At 42.9% G+C, this 25,806-nt stretch overlaps 1 protein-coding gene across 2 annotated transcripts; it reads left to right on the top strand.

Moving 5' to 3' along the window:
* Nucleotides 1-1,610: 1,610 nt before the first annotated feature.
* Nucleotides 1,611-25,806, top strand: SHISA5 (shisa family member 5). 2 transcript variants are annotated; one of them, XM_058812702.1, is made up of 7 exons: nucleotides 1,611-1,703; nucleotides 5,025-5,096; nucleotides 5,671-5,727; nucleotides 6,899-6,949; nucleotides 19,946-20,061; nucleotides 20,365-20,583; nucleotides 22,767-25,806. In XM_058812702.1, exons 2-7 carry the CDS (start codon nucleotides 5,068-5,070, stop codon nucleotides 22,841-22,843), a joined length of 549 nt encoding a protein of 182 aa, XP_058668685.1. In that variant the 5' UTR covers nucleotides 1,611-1,703; nucleotides 5,025-5,067; the 3' UTR covers nucleotides 22,844-25,806. The 2 variants fall into 2 exon arrangements, with proteins under 2 accessions (XP_058668685.1, XP_058668686.1); XM_058812703.1 differs by having other exon boundaries at nucleotides 1,612-1,717.

Below are 25,806 nucleotides of genomic sequence, written 5' to 3'. Positions count from 1 at the left end.
GCCTCTGGACTGCTGACCATTTACCTCTGCCAGTGCTCCCAGGACATCTCCTAACACACCTGAGCTTCCTCTCCAGTGAGTGAGAGATTCTGTAGTATGCTAGGAAGCAGGTAGGGTAGGGGAGACTGAAACCTCTCCTTGAGACACCTTCTGGAAGCCTGTGAGGATGTCTTGTGAAGGAAAAAGGGCAACCAGAGGGAAGTATAGAGCAGAGACCATTTACCCTCAGAAGCTTACTGAGAAGGGTACTGCTTCATCAGTTCTGGTGTTCTTTAGCAACAGTGCTGTAGCACAGGTTTTGATCCAGAGGCAGGAGCAGTCCCTAGGGGAAGGCAGACCTGGCTATGGAGTGCCCAGGCAGCTGGAATGTTTCCTCAGCCAGCATCAGAGTCCACTAGGGAACCTGCCTGGACAACAACCAGACAATGGCTCAGGTACAACCAGAATAGGGAAAAGGAATATGAAATTCAGCCTTGAAGAATTCAGGTCTGAAACGCAATTCAGGATCAGGATAGAAACTTGGACTTCCCAGAAGTCCTACAATAGTAGGTGTGGGACCTTGCTGGGAGTGACTGCTTCCTTCAGCTCCTGCCTTTAGAGTGTTTCCAGAGATCCTCTTTTACCAACCACCTTGCAAGCCAAACTCTGGTGCTTGGGATTTTCTCACCAGCCTTTCTGTATTTTGCTTGGCCTTCCAAGGCTGGGGCATGACACAACTCCATTAGGTAGATGCTGACAGAAGTGATTCATTCAGGGAACAAGCACCTTGGCAAGCTTGGATGTGGCACTTGGTGCCATGGTCTTGTTATGAACGGGAACACACTCCCGCAGCTAAAATGATTTCAGCTTTTATTATAAGGTCTAAAGCTTGGAGGGTCGAGCAGGAGTGCTCCTGATGAGTGAGGATGCTGCAGAGCCGGTGCTGGATCTTCTTTTCTTGAGCAGAGATGTTCCTGATGTTCCAGGTGGAGGGGCACACGATCCCACTGGCTCGGATGCCCCCTTTTTATACTGTTTTTTTTGTTCCTTTGGATTGGTTTATTTTTGGATCCTTCATTTGCATGAAGGTTTAAGGCGCTCGATTGGGCCATTACAGCTCTGTCCAGGCTGGCTTGGAGGGAGGTGCACTTTACTTAGGTGTAATACGGTACACTGAGTACCGTATTTCTTACATCTACTCTTTAATCGCTTTTACAATATAATAACCAAACTTTTTAACAGTACATGCTTAGCAATTATGAACTATTTTACAACCGTTTCTAACCTATTTTTGACAGTCTGGTTGACATGGTGGTGATCAGTCACAGGCAGGACTCGATGATCTTCAGAGGTCCTTTCCACCCTGAATGATTCTGCGATCCTGCGGTGAGGTGTCCCCTCAGGGAGAAAGAAGCCTTCAGCTGGTACTGCAGCAACCGCGCTGGGGAACGGGAGCCGCAGCCGGGGGAACAGGGAACGGAGAACTGAGATCGAGGTGTGGGGAACTGAGATCGGGGCTCCGGGATCGCCTCAGCGCTCTCCCGTGCCGGGGCCGCCCCGCCCCGTCCCGCCCGCTGCCGCCGCCGCCGCCGCTTCCCGCGGGCCGCCCCCTCCCTGCAGCCCCCGGGGCGCGGCCGCCCTGCCGCCGCGGTGTCGGGGCGTGCTCGGCCTCTGCCTCTTCCTCCTCCTCCTCCTCCTGCTCGTCCTGCTGTTGCCGGCCGCCGGTGAGCGCGGGAAGGTGCGGGAGCGGCGAGCGGGGGTGCTTCGGTGCTCAGGGGGCTTTGGGGGCTCCGGCGGCGCTTTCGGAAGCGGTGATCACATCCCCCGGGGAGGCCCGGCCGAAGCCCACGGCGTGGGAAGCCCCAGGCTGCGAGCTCGGCCCCCTCAGCTCTGCCGCCCGTGCCGGGGCGGGGACTGAGGAACGCGTGATTTTGGGGGCTGAGGAACCTTGGTGTTGGGGGCTGAGGAACGCGTGGTTTTGGGAGCTGTGGAACCGTGATTTTGGGAACTGTGGAACTATGTTTTGGGGGCCGAGGAACCGTGATTTTGGGAACTGTGGAACCGTGTTTTGGGAGGCCGTGGAACCGTGGTTTTGGGGGCTGTGGAACGGTGTTTTGGGAGGCCGTGGAGTCGTGTTTTGGGGGCTGAGGAGCCGCGGTGTTGGGGGCACGTGGTCCCGGCGGCGGGAGGCGCCCACACGCGCTCAGCTGTTTTGGCGCGCATTTGGGTTCGTCGAAGGAAAAGTTCTGCTGAGGGAAAAGTTCTGCTGAAGTTCGGTGGATTTGTTTTGAGCCGTGGTGTCGGCCAGCAGTGGCCTGATGATACGAGCTGCTGGTAACTAAGGTGAGGTAATGATGTAGTGAAGTGGCTGCGGGTTATTCTTGAAGCATCCAATCAAAAACCTTCACCTTTTCACCCTCGACACAGTAAATTCTTCCCATTTACTGGAACATAGTATAAACACTGAAGTGCTCAGTGATGATATCATATTAAAAGCATACTTATGTAAACTTGTTTGATGATTGTGTTCATACATCAAATGCTGTTATTGATTATCGGGTTTTTTTGCAGCAGCCCTATCGGTTGCTAATTTGTTATTGTGCTTAGAGGATGGGCCGTGTGGTCTTCCCCAACTTTGTCGTCAGAAAGAGCGGATGTGATCACAGAACTTAGCTGGTGGGGTCTCAGAGAAGGAGAAACTCTCTTTGTATTTTATATATCAGTGGTATCACTTGATCAAAGAGATCAAATTCTGCACAAACCTGTGCAGAAAAGTTGCCTGTGATATACAAGAAGACATTTGACTTGGTCAGAGTAATCCAGGATCACAGTTTGTTCGGGGGCTGAGCTGAAATCAGTGTGCCTGACATTGTCAGAGTTTTATCTGTAAGTACTTCAAGGTATGAGCACCAGAAGAAGGATTCTTTAAGCTGACTCACCACCAAGGTGCTATAGCTGTAACTGTATGCAAGCGGCTCTTGAATAAATAGGGGTGTAAGTTAGTGCTTATTGCAGTGATTGGGGACTGGGAGGGAAGAGTCTGGCAGCTCTGCTCTTGAGATGGAACTTGGTCAGTGTTTAAAGGTTTTGTGTGGTACTGATGGTATGAAACCATCACGGTGATGCCCTGCGGGATAGGGGGAACCCCTCAGTAACCGGATTGTGTTGGGTTGGATGAGGGCTGTACCCGTTCTCAGGTAATTCAAATAATCAAACCATCAGAAGACCGACGGGGGGAAAAAGTGCCATCAGTTAGATGAGCTGGAGAATTCAGTCAGTTGAGGAAGTCTCATGGATGCCACAGCTGATGGAAGAAGAGAGGAACAAAGCAGAGGCACCAGATTATTCTTTTGTGTGCTGGGCCCTGGTTGGCTCAGTTCAGCCACCTGAGAGCTGGCCTCGGCCTTTGGTTTTGCTCGCTACTTTATTGTGCTGAAATAGTACAATTGTGAGGTGCAGGGAGGAATTTTGTTGGCTGCCCTGCTGTGTAATTTCACAAAGTGTTTTGGAGTTGGTTTAGCTACCTGCCATTTCCTTGTTAGGGACAGAGGAAGGAGGGAGGGGTCAGGTGGCATTAGGTGTCTGCAGAAGAAAAAATTGATCGACCACGTGTAAGCATATGTAAAGCTGTAAAATGTACTGTGCTATGGGTGCAGAAGTTCCTCTTTGTTTCTATTTAATGAACCTCCATATTGAAACCTTTAGAAGATTTTTGTTTTTCTTTTTATTGTTGGCTGTGACGCCTAAATATTTTTAGCTTTTATATATTTTTCATGTATTTGTAACGTTGTAGGCTGTTAATACAAAGTTCTAACTTGTAGTACTTTTCCTGTCTTCCTTCATAGTATACCAAACCCTTATTAATACATTCTTGAAATTCTGTTTAGTCTTGACTTTAGTGTAGCAAGGACACTTTTGTTTTGCAGCCTGTATTGTAGACACAGTAAAGTGTAGGGCTGAAAAAGATTGGGGGGAGGCTCCAATGGGGCAGAATCCAGGGGGAAATTACCTAACCAACTGCTCTTCTTACTGGATAGCATTCGTAGGTATACTAATCAATCTTAGCAAAATTGGAGAAATAGTGTACTGTGTGTGCATATCACCATATTGTGCACCATTAAGGCTGTCAATTAAAGACTTGCGTTTTTATTATCATTTTAACACTGTTTGGAAAAGTTTTGTGTTTTATTCCAGGCAACAGCATTCAGGTATTTCTTGATGCCAGAGAGTGAAGACTGAATTTTCAGATGTTGAAGTCAGTTTACATATTGTCTTTGCCTTTTTTTGTTTGCTTTTTCTGAACAACTACACCTGAAGGATTTTGAGTTTTTTGGATGGAGTGTGGTTTAGGAGCAAGATATCAGGCTATGTCTTGATAGGAAGGAAAATGATGACTAGAAACCAGCTGACTGCAGAATTTGTCACTGAAAAATGAAATAATACCCTTCTTGGGAAATGGCTTCGCTTAACCTTTGGGAAGTATTTTTTGGTGGCAGTTAAAAGCTTTTAATTTGCCATTCTTATGGTGCACTTACTCAGGCTTGGGAGGGCAAGGGCAGAGAAAACAGCCAGTCTCTTAAGGAATGTGTCAGCCCAATGAAGTTCTGAAAAGTGTGAGATGTTCCCTAAGGGAGCCATTCTGGTACATGAACATCCCCACTGATTACCACTGGGTATTCAGGTGATGCTTGCAGTGGGAATGCTGCTGGACTGATTTTAGTTCTAAGAATCTGTTGTATGATATCTCTGTTTTCTGCAGTGGATTATCAGGATTAGGATTTTCTGCAAAGTAAACAAAGCAACAGGTGCAAGCAACCAAGTCACAGGGAAATCTAAACCCACAGTGAACACAGTGGTGTTGCATCTTTTCCATCAAGTCAAATCTCTAGGAAAATTTAACATTTTATTCTAACTGATTTTTGGGCCTTTTGGTATTTTTAACATTTTTGGCAACTCATGTTGCTCTTTGAGTCTTTACAATAATTTGGTAGCTTCTATCAGATACAGTGAAGAAACTAACACCAGCATCTCATATTTTTGTGCAGTTTAGTGCTTATGCCTGTGTGAACATTTGGATAGAAGTGCTTAATGAAGATGAGCTGCTCTGCATGTCTGAAGTGAGTATTTGCCTCTGCTATACACAAAAGGAAATTCTTGGTTTGTAAGACCTTACCCAAGTACTTTCAGCATATTTAAATGTTAATTTAGGTGATCTGATCGGGATGAGGAAAAGACTTTGTATGATTATTCCTTTACTTACTAGCTATTGGTTTGTAACTCTTCTCAGTCTGGGTGAGGATTGTCAGGCATATAGTGGTTATTTTGGTGAAGTACAACTTGCACAATCCTGTCCTGATTTCTGCTGTGGATCTTGTCTGGATCGACACTGCTGCTCTAATGTATTCCTAAAATTTGATGAACGAAAATTCCAGTGCAGTCAGCTTAATGAAAGTTATTGAGGCAAATTGAATGTATACAACACATTGCAATTCTGTCATCAAATGATAAAAACATAGTGTTTAATGGTTAAATCTTCCTAAAAGACCTTTCTCTTCTAGATCTCTATCAGGGATCTACATTAATGCTTGTTACTTAACTGTAAAAAGGGAACAATGAGCTGGATAAGTTAATGCATAAACTGACGTATGTCTTCTTGATAATTTTCAAATACTTTGTTTAATTTTTCTGAAGGTCTCCTGATGCAGAAGACCCTCTGGAAACTTTAAAGAATCTCGCCGAGAAAATTAGGTAAACTGCATCCACCAACTGGTTGGGATGAAGCTTTAATATGATTTTGTTTTTACCTTTGTGGGAGGGCTTCTAGGCCTGATACAATATGCATTGATGCTTGTTAAAATGATTGTTGTGTCAGTATTACCATATCATGTGGAAAGTCCTTGTTATTGAAAGCTTAACTTCCCACTTTAGGATGCTCAAGGACACCAGAAAGGTACCACTGCTACCTGCTCCAGATGGAGAATGTTACCAAGTGAAAGGCATCCCAAGGAGCAGAGAGGACACACTCTAAAACCCCCTTTTGTGGAGTTATTACTGTAGTCACAGAGTGGGTAATGTGGAAAATTGCCAGGCTTGCTGTGGAGAATGAACAAGGCTGGTTGAGCTCACACCTGAGCTGAGCCACTTGCTTATCTTGCCCCTGGCTCAGGCAGGGCTTAACCACTGCAGGGTTTTTGGAGTGAAACACTGGCCTGAGCTCCATGTTGTCTCTGGAGCACAGAAGCCACATCCCTGCAGGGAAGGTGAGCATCACTCCCCTTACCCAGGCAAAGAGGGCTTGTTCAAAGTACAGAGCTGCTCCTTGCAGGCCATGATGATGTGAGTTGGAGTGTGGGAGCAAAGACTGTCAGAGATCCTTTAGCCAGCTGGAGGACGCTGTGACATTGAAATGTCACACTTTGGTTCAGTTTGACTGAAGGTAACAGAAACCCTCTTAAAATTGGTGTTTGGTTTTCTCCATGTAGAGGATGAGCATATGGCCCCACTTGGTGGACAAATTGCTGTGCTTGCTCCTCTCCTCCCCAGAGCAGGGATGCCTGTCAGAGCATACCTGAGTGAAACTAAGCTTAGTTAGTGGAGAAGGTGAGCTTAGTAAAAAGCTGTATTTGTTGGTTTTTGTTGTTAATCACTGACTAACTTTAGCTACTTAGGGCTAATGCAGTAAAAGCATTTATCTACAGCTGCTGCAAATCTATGTATGGTTTATTTGGTTTTGGATGTTGCAAAACAGCCTTGGAACAGTGCTCTCAGGCTATTGTCAAATCCATACTTTTAGCACCAGAGGCAACAAAAAGGACCTCTCCTTTTAGTGTACATTACCTTTCATAAGCACTTGAAACTTGGCTAGGTAACTTTAATAAGTAATAAATTCCATTTTTTGAGATGAATTCTCTTGTTACAGGATCTCTGACTCGGACATATTTCAGGATCCTGATTTGGACTTTGGCCCCGGGTAAGCCATGCAAGCTTTTAAAATGGGATTTGTGTAGAGATTCTTCATTGTGTAATCAGGACATGTGGACCTGGTGGTGCTGGGTTAACAGTTGGATTCAGTGATCTTAAAGATCTCTTCCAGCCTAAACAATTCCATGATTCTGTGCTGCTAGAATACAAAAATAGAAATACTAGTTTGTGTCTTAAATGTGTGGAGCCCTCAAAATCTGTGTGGGTGTTGGAAGAAGAAGAGACATGAGGAAGAAGCTGGATGTTGCTATTTAGACCATAACAGTCTCTGTATATAATAACCTGCATCCTCCCTGCTGAACAGGAGGTTGAAGCATTAGCACATTAGCACAGAGTCACAGAATAGTTGGGCTTGGAAGGGACCTCTGGAGATCCAGTCCAACCCTCCTGCCGAGGCAGGGTCACCTGGAGCAGGTGACACAGGAATGTGTCCAGGTGTGACTTGATTGTCTTCAGAGGGGACACCCCACTCACTCCCTGGGCAGCCTCTTCCAGGACTCTGCCATTCTTAACATTAAAAAGTTCTTCCTCACAATGAGGTGGAACATCCTCTGTTTTAGTTTACTTCTCTGTACTCTTAGAAAATCCATAGTGGCTCTGAAGAAAATCTGCTGTTGTTTGAAGTATCTCCTTGGTGTTCTAGCATCTTTTTTAGTTTCTATCAATATTTCTCTGTCTCTTTCAATCTTGGGAAGAAGTAAATTCCTTTAAGCCTATATTGGTGATGACAGGAAAAATGTGTCAGTTTTTCACAGTGCAGAAGATGATGAAGAGAGGGCAGGGATTGATCACAGAATGTTACAGGGTTGGAATGGACATTAAGGATGATGCATTATTCCCTGCCATGGCCAGGGACACATGTCCCACTTACTGAGGGCCCATCCAGCCTGGCCTTGAGCACTACCAGGACTGGGGCATCCACAGCTTCCATTGGCAACCTGTTCTAGTGCATCACCACCCTGACAGTAAAAACTTCCTTCCTAACAGCCAACCTAAATCTCCCCTCTTTCAATCTGTACCCATTCCTCCCTGTCTTGTCACTCCAGTTCCTGACAAAGAGCTCCTCTCCGGTTCCCTGTAGCTCCTTCAGAAAGTGCTGGGAGGTGTCCACACGAGCTTCTCTTCTCCGGGGTGAGCAGCCCCAGCTCTCCCAGCCTGTCTCCTTATCAACATCTTGCATATCTTATCAGCACTCCCGGACTCGCTCCAACACTCCCTGTCCTTGCAGTGCCGGGCAGTGACGGAGCTCTGGCTCTCGGATGTCTCCGCGCAGCTTTGTGCGCTGGGGATCGCGGCGGTGCCGGGGCTCCCCTTTAAGGGGCGGTGCGGCCGCCGTGACGTGCGCGGGGCCGGGCGGCGGGCGCGGGGCCAGCGGCGGCGGCGGCGAGCATGGGGTAAGCGCGGGGCTCGGGGGGCTCGGGACGGGACCGACAGCTGCACGGGGAGCCCGCCCGGCCTTCCCGGCACCTCCGGCGGAGCGGGCTCAGTACCGGCTGCCAGCGGGGCCGGGCGGGCGGCGGGGCCGCGCTGTGTTGGTCCGGGCACATCTTCACCTGCGGGGGAAGAAGGAGCCGCGCTAAAGGCGATAGGCACGGGCATGGGGCTGTGAATGTCTTGGAGCCTTGGTCTCTGCGACAAGGAGGAGGATTTAATGTAACAAATATTTTGGAGGAGGGACGCCCCTTCTCAGCTAGGCTGATCTTGTGTGTTCAGATGTGTGGTTCCAGTACAGCCTTATCTTGAAGTCGGCTTGCTCTTTGTAAATGACAGAAAAAAGCATTTAGGAAGGGGCAGTTAAATAGTTTGAATTATCTTTGTTTTCGGCTGTGGAATGTTTTAAAAGAGAACCGTGGATGTCTCAGCATAAGAAGAGACATTTCTTCTTCCTTCTCTTTTCCTTTTCAATTACATTGCAGCTTTGAAAAATTAGTATTGTGCAAAGGCCTCGATCTGACATCAAACTTCTTGTTAGGCAATTTTATTAGAAAGGTGGTAATTACTCATAGGAATACTGTCCTTTAAAAGCCACCTGGATATGACTCTGGAAAAAACCCACATGTTAGAACTTTCCAAAATGACTTATGACTGAGCTGTCCCATTTAGGGTGTTTCAATATTGGGAATTGCAGTGAGTGGCACTGTCTGTGACTGCAGCCAGTGGGACACCAAGTAGTTTTTGTTTGGTTACAGACAGTGCCTGAGATTTGGTGTTGTGTATGTTGAGGTTTCTGTGCTTTTTTAACCGAGTAGTAAGCTGAATTCCTTCTGGAGAGCTGTACTGCTTCCTTGCCTGCAAGGTATTTTCCACCCTCTCTCTCTGTGCCAATTTCTTTTAAAAGGCAGGTTTTGCCTTGTTTCTTGATGACTATGTTAGTTTAATTCTTCACTGTGGTGAGAGAAGGGCTGATGTCAGAATATTTCTTTGTATCTCCAGTAAGACCATCGTTCTCTTTGAACAGTTTGTAACATGACAGGAAGCAAAAAGGGCAACTTCCTTTAGTGCCCTGTTCTCTCTTAGGAGTTACAAATACTACCTTTGACACTGCCCTTGAGGAGGAGGTGATGATTTCCTGGCCTTTTGGGTCAGAAAGTGTTTAGTTCCCCATTCTTGCATCAGGCTGATTTCTAGATCAAGTTGCCACCCTGGCACACTGCTCACAAATCCTGTCTTGTTAAGAGAACTTCCCCTTGCTGAGCGTGAGTTACAGACTACCTGTGGACTTGCCACTGGACTCTGTGGTCTGGGTGTTTCTTCTCTCTGCTTGGTAATCCTGCCACAATTACACCCTAATTCTAAGGACAGGGTTAGGGAAGGGCTACTGGTGGAATGTTTGTTTGTTCTTTGGTTTCATGCCCGGCTGAGCAATTTCTAGTTTGTCTGTACTTTTGCTTGTTTGCTGTGTTTATTCTGAGATCTGCAGAAATGCAAGCAAAGCACCAGCTTTCAATAGGTTTCTTTTTAGTGCCATCCTTTGATATTTATGTATTTCAGTATTTATATTGAGTATCAGGTGCTCTTGAGGCAGGTGTGCATTTTGGGCATTTCACATTGCAAGTGGTCCATATGCTGTAATCTTTGGACATTTCAAAGACAGTGAATTACACTCCATTAGAGTGTGTTAATAATGCACTTCTAAGTACTTGAAAGCATTTTGCTTCCCAGAATGCTGCATTTGGAAGCAAATGTAAGCATTCTAGGAAAAGTACAAAAGTCAGGATTAACTCAAATTCAGGCCTTTTATTTTGTTGATCAGTCCTTAAAGATCATGTGGGGCTTTTAGGTCAGGGTGTAGGCATAGGTTTCATAGTGCTGAACTTGATACATTTGTCACCATTTTTCCTTGACCATAAGTGGTTTCTCCAATTTCTCCTGTTAGTGAATGTGTTGTGGCAAAGGTTTACTGGAAGGTGTTTCAGGATTCCCCCTCCCTCCCAGTTTTAATTGGATTACTGAGTTTTCCCCTGCTTTACTCTGCTTTCAAAGATGGATTGTGAGTAGTAAGGTTAATTTAGTTGGTTTCCCCTTTTCATTCTGCTGTACGGAGTATTCTCATTTTGGGAAACTGTGGAAAAAGCAGAGCACTGATTCACCAGGTCAGAACTTGTTATTATTTTCATTGGTAGTGTGATTACTTAGCCTTGGTATGCCAATTTTCCAATAGTGACCCTTACTGGAAAAGGAAATTAGATGACTCATATCCACAATTCAGCTAATTGTGAAGTATTTGAGTGTTTAAGGAGGTGGAGCAGTTCAGAACATCTGTATCAGTTACAGAAGAAAATAATGTAGTTGGGGCAGCTGATACTGGAAACAAAACTTCACACTGTCTGTGTACACAGTTAATTTGGCTCTGTTTCTGAATGAATTTCTGCCTGTAAGTTACAGCAGATTTTGTAACAGGTACAGTAATGCCTGAGGCAAGGCTGTTCCTCCTTATGAGAAGGGGAAGGCAGAATTTCCATTTTCCTGGGAAGCTTTGGCCAGCAGAGGCAGACCAGCCTTGTTGGATGGGGATGTGCTCATTTGGGGTTTGAGCTATGTTGTCTTGTGGCTTCCTTGTCCTTTTGTGATACAGAGAAAATCCATGCCTGGTTGCAATGTGGCATCTACAAGAGGTTGCTACAGGCTAACATGGTAAAACCAGCGTCTTTGTAACAGTGAAAGTGTTTATCCTGGTTTTCTTTGTCTGGTTTAGATATTTTCAAGCCCATATTTTCTCCACAGACAAGGTCAAAAATGATATTGAACTATGCCCTGATTCTTCTCCCCTGCTATCACACTAACAGGGACTCCAGTTTAAACTTTCTGGTATATTTGGATACTCCAGGATCTGTAATAGGTAAGAAAGTAAATAATGAAGATAATTACAGAGTCACAGAATTGTTAGGGTTGGAAGGAACCTCTGGAGATCATCTAGTCCAATCCCCACTCCAAGGCAGGGTCACCTGGAGCAGGATACACAGGGATGTGTCCAGGTGGATGTGGAATGTTTCCAGAGGGAAGACTGCATAAAAATTGGGAAAAAGCTTGCAGAAATGTAAGCAGTCTCTGTTTAATGAGCAGAGGATTTCTTTTCCAGTGCTGGTCCTTGATATTTTCTGTACTAAATGAGTTAAACTGCATCCAGCCTGTTCTGTGAGGCTTGTGCTCAAGCACAGGCTAATCTCACCAAGGAATGTAAGCTTCTTGCCTGGAAACAACTGAGACTTGGATTTTAAACTACTTAAAGAAATGTTTCATGCTTTTTACTAGCCTGAAAAGTAAACATCAGCTTGCACAATTAGCAGTGGGAACTTGCATTGCCTTTGGTTTTGTGTTCAGTGTGTTCTTGGTGAAGAAACAGCTTGAAGGTGGCAGAGGGTTCTGAGCTGAGGTCTCTGCTGCTGTAGGCACTTCAGGTTTCGTTTCCTCAGAAGCCAGGCAGGAAGGAGAGGTTGAAAAATGCTGCAAGAGGCAGATGTGCATGGCTGGGTTAGTGTGCCCTGCTAACCACAGAGGGCTGGGTGACAGAACAGCCTGAGCACACAGGGACACAGCAAGATTGATCACTTGGATTCTGTGCAGGAGTTCATTTTCCTGTGGCTTTGTGCTTCATTGACTGTAGCTACCTAGCAGGGTGGAGTGTTCCCTGTGCCTGTGGGTGCTCCTGTGCCTCTGTGTAGCTCTGAAAACAGTAAATTTTTAACATACATGCTGGCTCTGGAGAGAGCTTGTGGAAGAGGTTGCAGGTGGGGTAGCCCTCAGAGAAGGATCTTATAACCCAATAAACAGAGAATCCTTTAAAAACATGTTTAAAAGACCATGATGGCTATTTATTAGAATCTGTAAAAATTTGAGCATTTTGAGCACCAACTCTGCTTTTTCATATACTGCCATAAAAAAAGCCATGGCCTGAGGTGTAGCTGGATATATTTGCCACAGATTGTGTTTGTGGATGTACTATGGGAGGAGGAGAATACCCTCAAATTGCCCAGCTTTTTAAAACTGCAGCTGAAGGGTCTTCTGTGAAATAAACAAATTGGTTTAATTTCAGGAAATTAGCAGTTGTGTAGAAATTGGCCTTTTGACAGAAGCTTTGTATTCAAAACATTTTATACCATTCATTTTTGATGTGATACACCTCTGTTTTTATTAGCATGATCTCTGGCTCTCAATTCCATTGAGAAGTAAATTTAAAAACCTCCTTTTGGTTTTTTTAGGGTGTGAAAGGCACTAGTCATCAGGGTCACTTTTGTGACTCTTTGGTGAAGGTCTCATTAATAATCAATGCCATTTAAAAGAAGTAGTGGTTGGCCAGATGTGACCTCTGCTGCAGTGGTCTGTTCTTGTTTGTACAGTGTTGGATTTTCCTTGATGATCCTTGTTGTGCTAACTAATATTCCAGAAGAGAGGGGGAATGTGGGGCAGGATGTCTCTTCATAGCAGTGCAGGATAATTAATTGATGTAATTCAAACTTTGCTCCTGCTTGAACACAGTATTTGGAAATTTTATATGTGTGATGATACATGAGTAATGTGGGTAAAGAAAAAGGTGTGTTTCCTATAAAAGCTGGTTTATGAGGCAGGCAAAGCAGGTGGGTGTAACCCAGTCCAAACTTCCTTTTACTGCAGTTCCAGTCTGTTTGGCAAGTCATGCACCAGACTTCAATTTGCCAGGAAAAAAAAAAAACTTTAACTCTTTGGCCAAGTTAGTTTCTAATTAGTTGTTTAAATCTGCTGCTAGAATTAGTATGATACTGGCAGTAGCAAATTCATAATATTGCAGTTTTTGTGGGGAAGTTTTTTTTGTAGCACTTAATAGTTTTTTCGTTTGGTTTGGAGTTTTTTCAGTTAAACTTGTTCTGCTAATTCAGTTAACCATCTAAGAAAAATCCTTCCCATTGCCAGATTTGAATTTGGGTGTGGGGGTAACATCCTGTGTCCTTGAAGTGGGTGGTAGGAAGGGAACTGACTCATGTTGTTTGCCTTAAATATCTGTAATCATGCTACATTCTCTTTTTGCCACTAAGGGAACATTTGAAATTTATTTCCCACCTGCAGAAGAAAATGCCTTTAATTCTGTTTAAGGGCAGTTTGTTATGCTGAGTACAGTGGAGTGAAAATTATCTTGGGGCCTGCCTGAAGCTGCATTGTTAGTTCTTGCACTGCTGATGAAAAACTTCAGTCCCTCTGAATGCAGCCTTGACTTTTCCCCTTGTTATGTGCATATTTTAATGCATCAGTTACTTAGAGAAATTACTCTGTTTTCTACAAAGTGTACAATGATAGATTTCCTGGCAAACTTCACCAGAAAATCGTATTTTTAGGATGTATTACAAAGGGATTTATATACATAGACATATTTAGTACAAGTGCACTCTTTAAGGACCAAGAAAAGATGCTTGTATACATATTCCATAATAACCTGTTGGATCAGGGTGTCAGATGTCTGAGTGAGACCACAAACTGCAGGAAGTTCCCTCCCTGCCACTTTCTCATAAAGGCTGCTTAAGAACATGTTGTGCTAAACATGTTATTTTTAAAAAATTGAGAATTAAAAAACAATAATGTAAATATAATATTAAAAAATAGTAGTTAGCTTAATTCCAGTAGGTCGTTGTGTATAAAATTGAAGTTTATTATTTTGGGCTCAAGGTAATCCACATCAGACTCTTATTTGCACAAACAGCTAAAGGCTCCATTCAGCACATACTTAGCAAACTTCTTCCTGTAAGGTTCTTGCCTTCTCTTTTCTGTAGCACTCTGGCAGTTTTAGAGTTTCTTGCTTCCCATGGCATTATTGTTGTTTTAGCTCGTTTCTCAGGGCAGAGCTGGGTCCCTGGGCTGTGCTCAGTTTGGGCTCTGGGGATGCAGCTCAGGGCTGTTTATACTGCAGGTAAACAAAGGGGTTGTTTTGCTGGGGCTCCCCTTGCAAACTCCTTTTGGGACTACCCAGAAAGAATTATGGAAAGTGGTGCTGAGTTTTAGGGGTTTTCATTTAATCTGTGTCCCTGCTAGAGCAGTTTGCAGTCAGTGATGGCTTGAGCTGCTGCTGCTCTGAGGGGTTAGTCAAAATAAAGTGCAAAAACCCTTTTAACAACATTAAGGGACTGAACCCCAGGAGAGACACTCTGAAGTGCTGATTGAGTTAACATTTGTCTGAAACACCAGACATCACAATTCCAATCCTCACTTCACTGCATTGCAGGGCTCCTAAAATGACTGTGCAGTTTCTCAAAGCTGCCAGTCTGATGAAACAACCAAGATTTTGCAGAATTGAAACCATGCTGCCCAGGCTGAGTCTTTGGCTGCCTGTTGCCTGCCACAAGAATCACTTGGAAACTTCCTGATCATGTAGAGATCCTGTTCTGGGGAGGTGGCCAAGGCTGCACCAGCAATTACTGTGATTGCTCCTGCACCAGGAGGCTTCACTCTGGTGTGGGTTCTGATTGTCTGCTTGTGCTGAAGCTCCTGGCTCTGCTAAATTAGGCTGCTCCCTCTTGCAAGTGTTAAAATCAAGCTGATGTTTCCCTGTAAGTTTGCTTTCTGAGTAATAGTAAATTATTTTCGTTTCATCTTTAGGAAAGTGGTTCTTATGTTTTGAATTTTTATGCTAAAACATTAAACTGAGCAAGTGTGTTGCTAGTAAAATTTTAAAAACTAATCCCTCTGAAAGGCTCAAAAAAAAGCCTTATTTTCCTGCTGAACTTCACAGGCAGTATGTGGCACTGTGTGGCAGTGACTGAAATGTTAGTTAGGCATCTCTGTCTGGGGACTTGTTTGGGCCTGCCCTACACCTGAGTCAGGGTATTCATGTGGATATTTTCCATTTCTGGGAATTGGATCCTTTTCTGGAGCACTAAGGAATGACATGCATATACTCAATTTTTTATTTTACTTTTAGGAATGGCCTAAATTATCTTTTGAAGTTTTTCCAGACCACCCCGTGTTACAGCCATAACTCACTATTTGTAAATGTTTGTTTTGAAAAGCAGCAGTGCTTTTGAAAAGAGCTTTGCCAATGTGTTTCTCGACGCATGGAACAAATCTTGGAATAGATTAAAACTTGCACAATAAAAAGGCTGCTTAAGCTAATTTTTCATTACTAGGTGGTCTGATTGTTAATTTGGATATTTTTTTCTGTTTTAAGACAAAATTTTTGGTGTGTCCTACTCACATGAAGGCATAGATATGTGAAAACTTCCTTTGTATCAGCTTACAAAATGTCACTGACTTAAGTGATTCAAACTATTAAGAAGAGTTAAAAATACATTGCTGGAATCAGAACTTTGATATTTGAAAATGCTTTAAATAAACTCTACATTTTTTTTTCCATTTGACTGTTCAAGATCTCCAACATGAGCAACTGCCTTGAGAATTAACTTCTACAAATAGAATTATTTAGATCCTGGTCTTGGTTCTCACATTTTAATATGTCTGTTGCATTTCATTCAGTTCTGAAAGGGGTAAAATAGGCAAGTAACTCCCTTGATGTGAGCTGATAGATATATTGAATAATTAGACAGTTTTAAAGTGAGTCTGAGAGACATTCTCGTTACAGATACACTTCAGTGGTGAGAGGATGGGGTAGAAGTGGAGGTAGGGCAAGGCAGGAGAGAGGTGGTGATAGGAAAGGGCAAGATGTTATCTCTCCATTTTTATAAATAGAATAAATCTCTCCATATTTGCTTTTCTGTACATTTTATGAGAATTTGTAGTTTGTTATTGCTGCAGTAAAACTGCTGTTAGGTTTGATTTTGTTTTTTATGAAATCATTGGCAAAAGTTCACTTTCCTGTGAAGAGAAAGAAGCAGGAAATGTCAGTGAATGAGCTCAAGCTGTTTATAACCGTGCTTTATTTAGCCTATGGTCTATAGAATGTGGGAGTCTGGAAAGCTGGATGTGACTGACACCAGCAGAGCACTGAACTGCTGCTGTGGCCACCCTGATTGCTGCACTCTGACGTTTGTTTGCAGAGTGCAGGCTCAGGTGTGCTTTTGGTTTCGTTGGCCTTTGTTTTCTCATGGTTAACCATTCAGGGGAAGAATCTGTAAGCAACAATCCCTCACGTTTCTTTTTCATTTATGTACAATGCTAACGGTAATTAAATTATCATTTAGTGTGAATATGGTGTGTTCCAAATATTTTAGCGCCCTTTAGGCACCTGATGTGTCTCCTTAAGGCAGATTCATCAGGTGAAAGCAATCAAATGAAGCAATTTTTGTCTGAGAAGGCAGTTAGCACACTGCAAGGGAGTATTTATACAGCACCTGGATTATATTGTCTCCTAAAGGTTACAAGGTTCACTGAGTATGTTGAGCACCATTCTGACTTCACTTGACCATCATCTGTTAGTGGCAGCCCTCCTGCACCTTTTTCAGTAGTGGGATATCACTTAAATGCTAAAGAAGTGCTGAGACCAGTACTCCTTGGGCAGTAAAAAAGACATTATTACAGTAGTGACTGACCATGCAGAAATTCCAAAAGAGTATTGCTGGTTTTGGTTGTCAGTATAAATACTTAGGAAAAAAAATTGTTGAAGAACTCCAGTGTTAAAAGAGAGTGTTGATGACATGAATTACAAGTTCACAGCACTTACTGATTTTTCTGTAAATATCTCCCTACTTTACATTGTTCTAACACATTAGCCTGCATGAGCCCAGGCACTGGCAGGAAAATTATCTGCTGTGCAGTAGATGATAAAAATGCCTGCCAGTAACCAGTTGTTGCACTCCTTAAAGAACTGAGAAGAGCTAACTCCTCTCTGTTATTTGACTTGCTGGGCTGTCTCTGAAAGTTCATAATTTGGTCTGCAGCTATCAGGCAGTGTTTCAGTGGGCAGGAGTGGATCACAGTGTTTGCACACACAAACACAGAACTCCAGCCTGTACACCTGACACACCTGCACCTCAAACATGTGTCTGCATTTAACCCTTCTGAAGATGGGTGCAGAATGTCCTGTCCTTGTGTCCTGGCTGTGTCATTTTGCCAAGGACACAAGTGATCCAAATGCCCAGGGTGTCTCTCACGACTTGGTGAAGGCGAGGGCATGGTTTGTTGGTTTTTTAACTTTGCTTTTGTTGTGTTCCTTATTAGAGGTGGCAAATAGGAGATATCTGCTTCATTGAGCAGAAAACTTTATTAAAAACTAACAAATGGAGCCCATGGTCAGTGTTTTTATCTGTTGATGGCCCTCAGCTTGGCTGCAGATGGGCTTGTGCTGTTTTCTCTCCTTGTATCAGAAATTGATTTGGTTGTGAAAGATGATGGGGCAATTCCAGTTTCCTGCTGTTCTTGGTAATTTATGATGAGTAAATATTTCTCCACTTTCTCAGTTTTTCTGATACCTTTGATTCTCCCCAGCCTTTGCTAAAGTTCTAAGAAGCTCATTGTCTGTACAAGTGAAGAATTTTAGTTGTCTTTGTTAGCCCTAATCTCTCTCCTTGACACAAGAATTTCTTTCCTTAGCATAGTTCACTACAAAGAAGGTGTTTTTCCCTTTCTGGGGAAAAAACCCAAGGAAGAATCTGGAAAACTTCTTTGCTTTGTCTGTGCTGCTGTTGCTGGAGAATATCTGTGTATAATGGAAGTAATGTCAGCTTCCCTAGTGAGAGAGCTCTTTCAGGGCTGGTCCAAAGTGGAAACAAGAGAAAAAGAAAAAGCTCTTGGCTGCTCTGCAAGTATCAGAAATTGCAGTTGACATTTCTTGTCCTGCAGTTTCTGAAGGTGTCTGTAGTTTGTCACAGGTGTTCTTGCTGTTTCTTGAGAACATTGGAATCAGGATTGTGATTCAGTGTATGAATCCATTGAGTGCAGTTTTCTCTCTTTTCTTCTCTTGAAATCACATTTGTATTTAGCTTTTTAGACCAGGCTGGAAAGAAATGGGATTTTTTGGATGGTGATGAGCTGGCTGTGAACTTACTGTGCTGAAGTGAAGATAATGCTCATGAGGATGAGAGGCCACTTAAAGCTGAGTGTTTAGGAGTGTGTGTTTGGGTCAGCATCTCAAAAATGTTCTGTGCAAATAAATGGGGCAAAACACGCATGTTTTCCTCAACACATTATTTTCACCTTTACATTCTGTGGTTGTGTTGCAGTAATCCATTTATTTTCCTGGCAGTGTTTCTGACACTGTTACTTCAGGAGGCTGCAGCATTTCCTGCTTCCTGTATCCCATTCAGTACTCCATGGTTGTATCCATAGTGCTGCATTTAGTGCTTCACAGAATCAGTGCTCAGCCAGATACAGTTACAGTTTCATAAAGTCAGTGTTTTGGAAGAGATTTGACTCAAGCTTATTCTTCTAGCTTTTGCAGAAACAGAATAAAATTGATGCACCCTCTCTTAAGGTGAAAGAATGCATTTTAAATTGAGCCTTTCTATTTGTCAGTGCTCAGCTTACTAAGGGTTAAGTTGCTCTAGAAGACACTGGGGTGAGATCTTTTAAATTTGGGCTAGGGCAAAGCATTTTGCAATTCTTTTTGTCAGTTTTTTAACCTTCCAGTGTCACTGATACTCAAATGCAATTTTCACATTTGGCGGGTGTTTGGTAGCCAAGTGAAAATTGCTGGATGCAATGGAGATGTTTTTTTCTTTAAAGCTGTTGACAGGAAACTGAGCTGGGGGAAAAAACCAAAGACAACTCTTTAGCCAAAATCTCTACCAACAAACAAAAACAGGATGGATGTGAAAATGGCTCTCTAGTCTTTATTTTATAGCTGATTGTTCTTTAAAACTGACTTCCTGCAATTGTCCCAAAACCAATGCATGGTGTGTTTTCTAAGAAATAAGGGTGCTGGAGATTTTGGCTTCCATGGAAGATGGGCTTTATTGATTTCAGACAGTAGGAAACAGATCATTTCATTTAGCACTTTAAGGGGATTGGCACTGGCTTTGCTGTGATATCTTTTCTCCCCTGTGTGGTAAATAGAACTTGTAAAGCTTTGAGAGGTGACTGGTTTTGTCTGCCTCCATCATTTGGTGCTCATCACAGGAGTCAAAGCTGTTGTAATCTCTGGTCTTCCCAAAATAAATGTGGGAGTTTTAGGCAGTGTTTCTGTATCCTATAAGGTAACCTGGCATACTTGCTATTGCACTAAAGTCAGGATTTCAGTTCTTTCTAACTGTATGAAACATGGATTCTAAAATAACTGCTTACAGAGGCCAAGGAACCTGCCAGGAATCTCTTCAGGGCTGAGATTGTCTTCAGTTGTCAGTTTGGGACTGGGAGGTCTTAGGGAATGTGGGAAGAACTTGTGGGCTTGCTCTGAGCCTGTGTGTTCACACTAAAACAACAACAGTCACAGACTAAAATGAGAGGGACCAAAGACCCCTTATCAGGGGTGGTTCAGCTTCTCTGCCTCAGCAGACGTGACCTCCTGCAGCGCTGCCTTGCACAGTTGTTTCTTAGTCCAATAAGGACTGAGAGATTGGAGGGGGAGCAATGTGTTTGCTGCAGGTTTGGTTAAGGAGTGACACTTACCAGTTCTGTGGTCTCTGTCTTGCAGTTTTGGAACCCTCATTGCCATTGGAGTTACTGTTTTTGCAGTGATTGTTGTCACTATTATTCTGTGCCTCACCTGCTCCTGTTGCTGTCTGTACAAAGCATGTCGACGACCACGCCGTGAGTAGCTCTGGATTTATTTTCTTCTTCACATCTTTGAAAATGATTTTTTTTTTTTATCCCTCCTGGAAAATTGTGTTCCTGTAAGAGGTGAAAATACTCTGCTCAGAAGTTGCAATACCTAAATATTAAAAATCAGCATTTAAGCAGCTTCAGAATGTGAGGTTGCAGAGGGATGTTTTGGAATATTTCCTGAGCATTTAGAAGTTCTCTTCCATCCCACCATGTGGGGGGTCTGGGAGTTGTTGGGGGTTTTTCTTTAGGGACCACCAGCACTAACCATGTTCCTTTTCCTTGCTGTAGCTGTGGTGACCACTGCCACCACCACGACCGTGGTTCACTCTGCCTATCCCCAGCAGCCAGCAGTGCCACCCAGCTACGCAGCAGCTCCGTACCAAGGCTACCAGCCCGTGGCTGTGCAGCCCCAGCCAGGCATGCCCGTGGCTCCCTACCCTGCCCAGTACCCTCCCCCTTACCCCACCCAGCCTGCAGGACCCCCAGCTTACCATGAAACTGTGGCAGGTAAGGCAGCACCAAGTGCTTCTCATCCCCTGAACAGCTCAGAGACAGCTGCTCTGGAGAAGATCTTATGTTATTTACATTTATTATTGTCTATGGCTGTGTTAATACAAATGTAAACAAATTTTGTAAAGCTCAGGTTGTGGTGGATGATGTTACTCACCCTGGTGGAAATTTCCCTCTCACTGTTTCTGTGTTAAGCATTGCCAGAGGAGGTGTGAGCTGGAGCTGTATGGCAAAGTTTGGCAGTGTGTGGGACTGTCAGCAGATCCAGTAGAACATTTTACTAATTCAGCTGACATTTAATATTAAAATCAAAGTCAATTTACATACATACATACATACATATATATGCATACATGAGTTGGATGTTTCCACATTCCCTTTCTAATCTTGTATCTGTGAGCTCTATTCTATAAGAGTATGTAGTGATAGGACAAGGAGGAATGGGTTCAAACTAAAGGACAGCAAGTTTAGAATAGTTATTAATTTATATATATATATATATATATATATATATAACACTAGTTATTAGAATAGTTATTAGGAAAAAAATGTTTACTGTGAGGTTTGTGAGGCCCTGGCACAAGTTGGCCAGAGAAGCTGTGGACACATCAGAAGTGTCCAAGGCCAGTTTGGATGGAATCCTGAACAACCTGGTCTCATGGAAGGTGTCCCTGCCCATGACAAAGGGATTGAAAGGAGAAGTCTCCCATGACAAAGGGATTGAAAGGAGAAGTCTGTTGACAACTTGCAGTTAAAATTATCAGAATCTTTTTTCTTCAGCTTTCCTTCTTTCACAGCATTGTTTTCATGCAGCCTTATTGTTGTAATGACTAATTCTCATTTCTGCTGGTAATAGCTGTTCTCTGAGCAATTGGCTCCAGATTGCTCAGAGAGGCCAAAACTGGGCTTTTACCTGCAGGATATTCAAGTTCTCTTACAAACCTCACTGGTCATCCTTTTACATAACAAAGTATAGCCCTGACTAGTAGATAATGCCCTTAGGAAGTAACTTCCAGGACAACTTGGATATAAAATGGCTTTTAATGGTGTGAAAGATTTGCAAACAGTTAGAAATTGTATATTAATAATGTGCAAACCAGTCCCACATGTGAAAACACTGACTTGGCAGGACTGTTGACTCTGTTTTTCTGTTATAAATGCCAAAGAAGCTGTGGCTTTTACAGGATTATGCCAGAGTGCTTTGGCTTCATCTTTTTCATATGAGGGAGCCAGTAAATTAGTCATTTCACTTCTCCTGCTCTCTGGTTTCTCAGGCTGTTGCTGGTTTTTAGTTTTAAAACAGTTGTTTTGTTTTGGGTTTTTTTTGATTTTTTTCTTTCTGGGAACACACCAAGACACTTTCAATGTTGGCAGCTGAAAATGCCTCACAGTGAGAGTTGTTCCCTTCATTTCTCCTGCCTGTTAACCAAGGGCAGGCTGTTAATTGTGTCATGTGCCAGGGGAGAATACCTGCTCTGCCACACAGGAGCCAAGCCCACTCACTTTAGAGATCAGCACAAGATAACCACACTTGCACTTTCCAGGGATCTGATCAGGTGCTGCTTGAACAAACTTGTGCTGTTTGACAGAGCTGAAAATGGAGATGCCACTTGAGAGCAGCTTTTCTCAGAACAGTAGAAAATAAGAATCTCTTCCAAGGGATGCACATCTGGTATATAAGTCAAACTCTTTCATGTGCTTGTAGTGGTGGGATATTTTTTCCCGTTTATGTTACTTCCTTTATTAATTTTTTGACACTTAGCAGGAAAGCATTTTCCTTGCAGGAATCCTAATATGATTTGTCTAGTCCTTTTACCAGTGTTTGTTTTTTCCTCAGCACACTGTCAGGTATATCCTCTTGTATGTGCACCCCTTACTTCCACTGGCTCTTTTTTTGAGCCAGATCTGTTCCTTTTTTTTAGGCTAGGTTCTCCCCTAAAGGCTGCTCATGTACACTCAGCATCAAAAAAGCCCCAAAGCCAACAAGAACAAAAGTTTTTGTGCCCTTACTTCTGAAATGCAGATGTTTTGTGACAAGCTGTTTTCAAGTCTCCAATTAAGATGCTGGCTAGGTTGAACCTCTTAACTGTGCACTCAAAGCAGAAATTGCCATTTTATATGTAGAGTTCAGAATATACCTTTTACAAATCTGTTTTTTTTCTTGTGTTTTGCTTTTGCAGCTGGTGCTGGAGCTCCTTACCCCACCCAGCCCCCTTACAACCCTGCTTACATGGATCCTCAGAAGCCCACCTATTGAAAAGCTTCTGCTGTGCTTCTGCATACAAAACTTTTCAAAATATCATTTGTTCTGTTTACACCATGTTCATGTACTATATTTTTCTGGAAGACAACAATTTTTTGTTAAAGTAGAGTGAAAATCAGTTCAGTATCTTCTTTTATCTTCTTTTTTTTAATGCTCCAAGGAAGGAGTATTTTTCTTGCAGAAGTTGATTTATACCTCAGGCAAATACAAAAAGAGATTTTGCTCTAGATCCAATGAGAGAAGCAAGAAGAAGGAGTATTTCATAAATACACAACCACAATACCATTTGCTGTGCAATAATTTTGAGAGGAATGGTCTAATATGAGCATTGTCAAATACCCAAAGCTGTAGCAATCTTTTGCACAGTATTAAAATGTAAAATCTTAACCTCTAAGAAACTACCTGATACATGTTATGTAAGTTCTGCCTGTTTTGAAGCTACTATTGTTAGGTAAGCTACAATTTAATACATTTCATTTGTCATTTAAAAGGGAATTTTCCTTTTTTGCATCACATTTGCCTTTGGTAAGGGGTAGTGCACCATGTTTAATTGCCTTTGAGCTAGTTCTAAATAGCATGAGTTGGTTGTTTCCTTGTTTTCTGTCCCAATTTTAAGGTTTATAAACTGTGCCTCCACTGGATGTTATAGCTAGAAATCAACAGACACTCTGCCACTTAAAGGACCAAATAGATCAAAAGCTGAAACCCTGAAAATTCTCCATAAAAGTTATTGGATGAGTATTTCTTGTTCAGCTAGTATTGGACAAACTTAATTGAGCTTGTTGATGAGTTTGGAATTAAAATCAGCCCCTTAATGACACATTAACAGAGGTACCTTGGCAGCCTCATCACAGAGAAGGAATTCTTGTACAGGAGGGATGGGATATCAGCAGAAGATTGGGGTTTTCAAATGCTCAGGGGTTTTCCACTGTCTCTAGTGGGAACTGTAGGTGGCAGGAACCTAAGAATTGCAGAGCTTTATAAATCCAGTCTGCAGTGGAGTAACAGTGTGCTGGGTGAGGGACCACAGTGAGCATTACACCTCCCCTTTGTCTTTAGCATTCCCAGAAAGCTGAGCAGAATGAGAAGTCAGGGAGAGGAAGGATTTGTCACAGGCAGGTAATGTATTTTTATTTAAGAAGGTAATGCCTTCAGTCATGAAACATCTTGAGACATCTCATGGCTGGTGACACTGCTTGGGCTTTAGGCTTATGAATCTTTCATTGCTCAAACAAATAAGGTGGGGGGTTTTTTCACTGTCCTCAACAATTCTGTCTTTTCCAACATTGAAATGCAATTTGTTGTTAAGCCTCATAGAACTATGTAGTTATTTGCATGTATCACTGTGACATAATCACTGAAATAATTTTAACATATTTTTTAAACTGATTTTACTTTTTTAGAGAGGCCATTGAGCCATTTGCCCTATCATTCTACATTTGGGGTATATTATTGTTTGGTGGCATTGTTTTACCTCACAGAGTGGGTGGAAGTTGCTGTTGTCAAAGGCAGCCTTGTTCCCCTTCCTGATTTTTTGAGTCTATTTCTGGATTATTACAATTCTTTTTTTAAGAAAGTTTTCAGGGCATTTCAGAAGAAACTTGTTGAAAGTTTTTACACTGGGGTTCATGACAACCTGTGCCCCTCTGTTACACCTTTCTGAGTGTTGAAGTTAATAGCATTAAATGGTGCCAAGAGGCACTTACAGAACGTTTATCTGTGTATCCTGTGTCTGTGTTCCTCCTCTTTCCTGCCATGTCAGCTGAGAAATTGGGCAAAACTTCCTGACACTGTCAGATGTTACATGGAACCAACCAAAAAAGGATGGTGTCTTCTGTATGGAGGAGGAAGTATTGCCTTAGAAATCTGGAATGTTTCTGTGGGAGAGCACTGAGGAACTGCAGAAATAAATCCCATGCTGCAGATCCTACCCCTGGTGCTTATTCATGGAGAAGGAGGGCAGAGATTGTTCCAGCACCTTTGTTAGCCTGTGTGGAGCCAGGGAGAGCAGGTACAGCACTCAGTGTGGGGTTCCTGAGGTTGTCATTGTGCCCTGCTCTTCCTGTCCCCCACCTGGTGTGACAAAGGGAGCATCACAGTGTCCTGTTTGGGTTGGGAGAGGGAAGTCTGCAGTTTCATGGCAGGATGCCTCAGTCCTCATCCCTGAGGAGATGGGAGCAAAGGAAGGAGGCAGCAGTAAGGGACATTCTCAAATAGGAGGCTTTGGGGTGGAGGTTGTACAGACCAAACAGATGGTCCTGAATTGCCACTGCTCTCTGTGGGAGATGAGGGTTAAGGAGCCTGAAAATGGACACCTTTCCATCAGTGGACATGTGCAAATGATGGCTGTGTACAAGGGAAGAGATCAGTCATTAATGTACAAGGAGCTGCCTTAGCAGTACTATTACTAATTCACTTACAAAACTTACTGAAAGAAGAGAAAATAGTCCAGTTCAAAATTAATCAGATTGTGATTAATTTCTTATTGTTAGTGCATTAATCATCATTAACAATGAGGTGTAGGACCAAATTTTATTTGGTTCTTGCCCTGCATACTTGTTGAAGCTTGTTTTCAGATACTGACAAGAATGGGATGGTTACAGAAAAGGTGGAGATGATCCAGAAGTTTTCAGTTTAAGCACTGCTGATGTGTCAGTCCCAGTAGCTGTTGCCTTCACATCACACTTGTTCTCCACAGTGCTCTAGGGAGGGGGGAGGGAGCTAAGACTTTAAATGTTGATATATCTTTTTTTTTTTAATTCTGTAAGTGCCTTTGTTTCAGAAATGTTATGTGAAATTAAAGACAGTAGAATATTGAATTTACTAGATAATCATTGTTGCTTTTGTTACATACTGTAACCTTGCTTTGTATGTTGTTTGTAGGTTAAACATAAGTATTCAAACCAAATGGCATAAACTCTATGCACCTTTGTAATAAATTCAGTGTTTGAAGTACA

The sequence above is a fragment of the Ammospiza caudacuta genome, chromosome 12 (genome assembly GCF_027887145.1).
Source record: "Ammospiza caudacuta isolate bAmmCau1 chromosome 12, bAmmCau1.pri, whole genome shotgun sequence".
Taxonomy (NCBI): domain Eukaryota; kingdom Metazoa; phylum Chordata; class Aves; order Passeriformes; family Passerellidae; genus Ammospiza; species Ammospiza caudacuta.
The sequence above is the reverse complement of the archived record's forward strand: the minus strand, read 5'-3'. Positions and strand labels throughout refer to the sequence as shown.